This window comes from Blennius ocellaris, assembly GCF_963422515.1.
Source record: "Blennius ocellaris genome assembly, chromosome: 17".
Lineage (NCBI taxonomy): Eukaryota > Metazoa > Chordata > Actinopteri > Blenniiformes > Blenniidae > Blennius > Blennius ocellaris.
Window position 1 is genome coordinate 7,238,207 of NC_137666.1, and position 7,364 is coordinate 7,245,570.

Sequence of the window (7,364 nt, forward strand, 5' to 3'; positions counted from 1 at the left end):
TTCTGGGATGATGTGTGGAATCTAAATTTTAAAAAAGACTTGTTTTTCAATCACAACAAACAGATAAATGTTAAAAATGTGACATTTCGTGACCGTCACAATCCCTTTAACCTGTCACAAGCTTTTGGAAGATCTGTGAACTTGAATAAATAGATTGTTGGATTACAAAAACAGACTCTCTTTTTTAAAAACAAGTTTAAAAAATCTTTTTTTTTTTTTAAATCATTAAAAGATCAGAGACCAGATATCGGCTCTCACCATGACCGTCACTGCACTGTTATCACGGGATCAGCTGTCACCGACCGACCAGGGTGTTTCCTGTTTGGTTGTGTTGATGTACTTGACATTCTCAAAGGGTGCATAAACACCCCGGGTCACCCCCTTAACATTATCCTCCACTTCATCACAACAGTCCAGTTTAAATAAATATCTGTGTCGTCTACACTTCCTGATTTACAACGGGGCCCACTGCTTGAGAACACATTCAATCTGAGATAGTCACAGGAAATGTTTTGTCTCTCAAGAAAACAGTTTATCGTTGCAGGTTGTAAGAAATAACTTGATCAAACTTCTGCATTGAACATCATTGATCTACTTCCGGGATCCTCACCATGTATACCCTGCTTGTCTGATGTGGTTCAGTTTATATTTAATGTGAGTCGTTCTTTTTAATGAGCCTCACCTGAGCTTTTGCTGCTCTCACTTGCTACATTGCACTTTCTGACCTTTCAGTCTGACAGTGTGCCGTTAAATACAGATAAGGTAGTTTTAAACACAGCAAAGGGGAGGAGAGTAACCGGAGAGTGTGCTCCTGTAGAATTGTTCACGAGTATTCAAGGAGAGAATAAAAAAAAAAAAAAAAAAAGCAGGCGTCTTCCAGATTTGAAAAGGGGACTCAAGTTAAGCTGCATTTGCATTTCTATCTGAAACAAAGTGAGGAAGCGTCCACAAGTGCAGGATGAGTCATCCGACTCAGCCGTGCGGATCCTTCCATCTTAATCCCGGGGTTGATCTTGAGCTACGCGAGGATGTGCGCTCAGGGAGCTCATATGGATGGTGGATGGGCTCTTCCACCGCTCTCCTGTCCCTTTATATCCCCTTCATCCTCCACGCATTCCTCGAGTGGATGAGGGAGGTAGAGTGTGCAGGGGTTGTTTTGTGCCTGTGAGAGTTTGTAGATAAACTGTGTTTTTCCATGTGTGTGTTTGTGTTTGTGTGTGTAGGTGCAGGGAGAACTGGGAGCTCCACCTTCTCCTGCTGCTGTGGCTCCTGCTCTACTGTTTCTGGCTTCTGCCTCAGATGGACCTGAAGACACTGCCCAGCCTGCTGCTTAATCTCAACCGCTAACACACACACACACACACACACACACACACACACCCCTAAACAAACCTACACACGTACACACTCACAGCTCGAGAAAGATTTTCGTCAGGTACAACTCTATGCCTAAATAAAACGACACATCCACAGCTCAACTGCCACTTCTCTCTGCTTTTCATAACGTGACTGTACTCAAAACTTTAAGTGAAGGCATTTACTAGGATGTACATTTTTAACTCGTAGAGCTCGTTCCGTTTTAAAAAAGTTTTTGCTTGTTCGCTTGCAATGTGACGTGACCTTAAAAAACAAAAATACAAATGACTACAGGGGAAAGGACATTTCAAATGTGGAATAAAAAATCACAATGGAATAATGTTATTATATATAAAAAAAACATACAAGAACTACAATTTGCTTTAACAGGATTTAAATGGAGTGAACTCTGGCTGTAGGGAATACTATATAACAGGTCAAAATGCAAATATATTCTTACAATGTTGGCAACTTTCTCACAGATTTTTGAATACGTGACTTTCTAAATGTCTCTTCCAGCTCTCCCTTTATACAATACTGCAGCTGTGCTCCTGAGACGTCCTCACAGTGGTCCTGGTATTGCACCACAGATCATCTTCTGTGAGAAAGACACTGAACTGTTTGCGGTTTATTGCAGTGCAAAGCTGACAAAGCTCACCGGGAAAGACTGCACGATTGTACAGTTCTTTCTGGTTTATAGATTGATAGAAATATTCTGAATGTAAGGATGCACGGTGAATAGCCATTTTAACCCAGACGACAAGGTTACGGAGAAGAGTGGAACTGAAGTAAGAGTGTGTATGTAAACAAATGCACATTTTCAATTGGATGCCAGCAACATGTTTAGTGCATTGTAGTGATGAAACAGACAATGATATTCTGATATAATGGCCAACCATGGGGCTGTTGGACAAAATGTGCAGCAATTGTTAAAATACCCATGTATTTTTGCTAAGTTATTGCGCGAGTACTTTGCAGTTTCACAAAGCTGTGAACGCCTCCTCATTTTAACTTCAGAATGATTCAGCCTCTCCTGGTTGCTCTTTTCCTGCCTGTTGATGCCAGCACGATGCTGGCATCAAATTCAAAATGCTCATCTACTCACATCAAACCTATTTATATTCCAACCAATCTTGTTTTTTTAATCCAATTTTACCCAACTTGGGGTCACAGGGCGCTGGAGCCGACTCCAGCTGACTATAGGCGAATTCAAAAAGGATGTTAGTCCATTAGACGTCTCATTTGACTAATCAGGCTTTAATTGGAGTTTTAAAGCTTTAAACTAGGATGGATTTCACCGAGTCTGCTTCGTACTTGATGTCCCAACATCCTGGAAACAGGATGACTTATGATAGAATGGGAAGTTGAGCTGGTGAACTACAGTAAAGAGGTGATGTCGGTCTGAATGAAGGCAGATTTTAATCTGTTGTACTTTTGAAAGAGAATACAAACTGCCAAAGATCATGTTGGAAGTGCTAAAAACGGAGAGCTTCACTAAGGGCCAGATCATCTTTCGAACGCTCTTACAACTAGGCATCAACCCAGTTCTGTGTTGTATACCTGAGGCACATCATGTCATTGTAAATTGTTACAGCTTGTAGAGATGTATGAATGTTGTTGTTGTTGTTTTTTTTTAATGTATGATAAAGATGTTTATGTGACTAAGCTATGCTTGAGCTTGTCCAAGCCTGTAAATGGAACGAGAATGCTGTACTATGAGATTTCTTTCTACGTGGTACTTTTTGAACAATGTCTGCAAGTGAGGCACCATGACAAAGTGACACTAAACATTTAGCATTTAACCATCACTGTCAGCACAGCCCTGCTCCTTCCAGCCAGCCAGCAGAGGAAGTCTCTGTTTACTCGGAGCATAGATACGGCTCCTTCGTCCACACACACACACACACAAAAGCCATTCATCCCATGTCAGTTCACTACAACCTGAATCCTTCCTATAGCACAATGCATCCAAGCCTCATCACATGTGAGAGCATGGATGTGTTTGTTTGGTTATTTAAATTTTATTTCAAAGGTTTGATCCTTGTAAGACGTAGAACTTGGTCTTGTTTCTACACTAGCTGCACACTAGCTGAGGGCTGAACACTGAATGTCAGAGTTTACTATTTTACCGCAGAGTTTACAAAGTATAAAATAAGAACACACCATTATAAGTAAAGCTTCTATGTTGAGATTACCATATAATCTTGTAAGTACAAACTTATATTTTATCTCAAATTTATTGAAAATATCAACAGTGACGTGTTTTAATGGGAAGAAAAATGGCCATAGTAAGATTGTATATTTTTGTACATTATTATTACATATTATGGTTCACGTTGATTTATAACAGATAAATTAAGGTACGTATTGTGTTTTATCTTTCAATCATTTAAGCAACAAAATCCACACTTGATTGATTGATGGGATAAAATATAAGGAAGAAAATAAGCTATAATGCACACATTTAGATTATATTCACAGCATTTCTCTTATCTTGTTTCTGTAATGAAATATGTTGTAGTTTTTAACTTGTTTTGGAAAGTTTGAGTCAATCAAACCAAGGATTTGCTCCAGCAGGATTTACGTGTATCATTAATATACAACACATACAGGTTCCAGCACATGTAAGCCATAAATTGTTGGAAGTCATTCATCCTCAACCTGTGATCAGGGACCCCCTTTGAGGCTTTAACCTTGTCACATGTCAAATAAAACCAGAGCTGATTTTTCCGAATGTAACTGCACATCGCTTTTGATTTTGAAGGGTCCTGTTTTTTTTTTTTTTTTTTGACAGCATGGTTGTGTATACCAGAGTTTGGCTTCACTGTTTCAGCAAATCAATGATGGGAGGTGTTGGGTGGGAGGGCAAGGCAGCCGTTTCTTCCGGCAATCCGGGGGGCGCAAAGTGAAAAATGTCACGAACCACTGATATAATGTATAACAAGTTCAGTTGTGGATCGGTGACTAAGTAGGTTAAGCTCAATGAGCAAGTTAAAGAGTTTCACAAACTTGAGCTGAAATCAGTTTGTTTGAGTCTCTAGGTTGTGTTGTTATTGGACAGGTTTCTATGAAGACTAAATGCACCTCGTGTTTTTCCAGGAGCGTTTAATATTTGACAGCTACCTGCAAACAAACAAAATTATTTTCGAACAAGTTTGTGAAATTCTTTGATTTCTTCAAAAAACCCTTGTTTGTCACTGAGCCATTTATATCTTCAAGTCTGAACCTGCAACTGTCAGGAAAACGTGCAGAAAGTGGAAATACCCCAGTAAAGTTCAGATCATTAGAAAGTGTTGATTCTGTCAGTGCGAAAACTTTAAGCTGTGTAATGAAAATGTATTTTGTTGACAAACATATCTTGTTTATGGACTTGCAGTATTCAGCCTGGAGATGGACCACAGTTCAGCTTTAAAAGTCATTTTGCCTGCTCTCCCTCCAACCAAGGGCTTGTTCAGGTTGTGTTCATTCTGGATAATGTCATAATGCAAACTTCTCCCTCATGACTATCAGATAAACATGTGGATGTAATAAATTCTTCTGATTATGCCATCAAATAACACAATATTCCCTCTGTTTTGGTTTTGTTTTCCATGTTATGTAATCGCTACTTTTTCCTTTTTCAATCAATTCAGTAAATATAAATTCGGTCACCATTACATTTATGGAAACAAAATTGTGTTTGGTTTTTTTGTTGTTTATGTCTCCTACTTAAATCGAGCAGTGTTTTTTTTTTTTTTTTTTAATGTTATGTAATCACTGAAATAATTATACACCATCTAAGCATAGCAGTCTTTCAATTTGGATTATTTTTTCCAGCTGCAGTTAAGATCATTAACAGCTAATAGGAAGTGAAATACAATTTACCAACTGTTAGGGCTGTTCCAATCAAAATAAAACTGTAGATCAGTTCGTTATCAGCTTGCGCGTACCTAAAGCACTTTCTCCATTTCCCCCGTTTTCATCTTGTTTCATTTTAGTATTTTCACATCAAATTCCCTCCTTATTTTCTCCCACTAAAATGGTTTTAAATGTCTAAGGGTTTTCACTAATTCTATATTAAATACTAAAACAGCTCTGCTTATGAATGCTCATTCAGTATGATTCACTGCTTGTCAAAACATGTCAAGTCTGGAACATAGTGTTTTTACTGAAACAACATGGAAATGAACAACTCGGGTTGTTTCACAGGGTTTTTGATCATTTAGGTCTACTGCAAAGGGAGTCCTATATTAAATTCTAGAATTTTCGAGTCAGGTCTTTAAAAAAGTATGTTCAAAATATGTTGTATATATTCAGATAGTTCTATACCGGTTTGTTCGATAAAGCGAGTTTCTTTAAATTTTAGTGGGCTTGAAATCATTATTCAGAAGTTGTCTTCATTCTTCGTTGATTTAATTTTCTGCCTCTTCTTCAAGTCCCTTTTCTTCGTGTTGTTGTTTGATGTATCACAGACATCCAGCATGATGTGATCTTTGTGTAAAAGTCATTATAAATGCGTTATCTCAGATAACATCCAAGGCTTTCCATTCATGCTGAGGGGGGAAAGAAAAATACTGGTTCAGATTATTCACTTGTACAAAGAATAAAGGCAACCTGTGGATTATATGCTCGAGTGAGTTGTCTTCCAATCACGAGGTAGGTTGTTCTTTGTCCTCTCTGCCTGTTCATGTACCCAAATGTTCTTGCACAAGACACTGATTTTGCATGGCAGTGAAATCAATGGTGCATGGGGATGTGCCCGTGTATCCTCCCATGACTTGAGTTCCGAGTTTCCCAAAATAGATTTGTTACAGAGTTTTAGAGCATATAAAACTTAGTGAAACAAAGGATGCATATTAAGTTTTTACAAGGATACAGCCAGACTGTGTGTGTGTGCGTGTGTGTGTGTGTGTGTGTGTGTGTGCGTGCGTGCGTGCGTGCGTGAGTGAGTGTCCGGTAACCATGGCCACAGGCCCACCATCACTAAACAAGGAACACTGAACACAAAACAAGGATTTCTCTCCACCGACTGAGCTGATAAAGACTTCAGAGCAAATCAGAGCCAATACTTCTTTTTCACTGCGTGCATGTGCATGTTGGTGGTACTAAACATAGGAGAATTAGGACACTTTATGTCCCTCTCCATCAGGACCATCCAGAAGCAGAAAAGCTCTTGTACAGAAGACACATGCATCAATAGCCAGTTTAAATAATTTGCATAATTCAGTGAGCCCCCATTGTGAGGAATGAGTAACTGTTGCTCCATCGACAAGCAGCAACTGTCAGCCTAGATGACAAAGGCCTCAGGAGAACTGGTTTGTATATGTGTTGTAATGTCGCCATCTGCCGGACCTCATGTGACACAGCTAACAAATGAAACGATGAATTTGTGCAACAATATTCGTCCATCTGAGCATCACTTATCCCAGAAAACACTTCAGAGGATGAAAATTATTGAACACAAGGAGCCCTTTTTGCTGACCAAAACACTCTCTTTATGGTTAGCTCCAATAGAATAATCTTGCATTTCGCAGTCACCAGACCTCAGTCCAATGGAGAACCTTTGTGATGTGGTGGAGAGTCGCCTCACCAATGTGCAGCAGACTATCAATCAAACGTGATTATTACAGAAAAGCAAACATTTAAAGTAACCTTGCAGCGTTTATCACAAAAAATATATCAATTTACCAATTTAGAAACATACACAGCAAGGGACTATACTAACAATTTGACATTTTTTTGCAGAAAAACAATGATGCTATAAGGATGTAATTGAGTGCATGCATCATTGAGAAATGCAATTTGTCTAATAAATGTACAAATTCTTGGACTGTATTTAGATGTACTCTTCCCATAGGGAAGTGGAACCATAAAGTTACCACTTAAGAAGCTTCCCATTGCCATAACTGTGTTCACACAACAATAACAAATAAGAAACTCTTCATTGTTTATTTTCAACTGTGAATAAAACATTTTAAAACTTTATTTTCGTTTCTCGAAGTTTTCTTCTTCTTCTTCTTCTTCTTCTT

The 7,364-nt window shown here is 38.6% G+C and overlaps 1 protein-coding gene across 2 annotated transcripts in view; it reads left to right on the forward strand.

Annotated features, from left to right (window-relative positions):
- The window catches only part of clmna (calmin a), a 38,513-nt gene extending 32,620 nt beyond the window's left edge, over positions 1 to 5,893 (forward strand). For both annotated transcript variants that reach the window (XM_080512814.1, XM_080512815.1), the window contains exon 13: positions 1,224 to 5,893. In XM_080512814.1, coding sequence (XP_080368940.1) covers positions 1,224 to 1,347 — 124 coding nt within the window. In that variant the 3' untranslated portion in view covers positions 1,348 to 5,893. The remainder of the gene's footprint in view (positions 1 to 1,223) is intronic.
- The last annotated feature ends 1,471 nt before the right edge of the window (positions 5,894 to 7,364 follow it).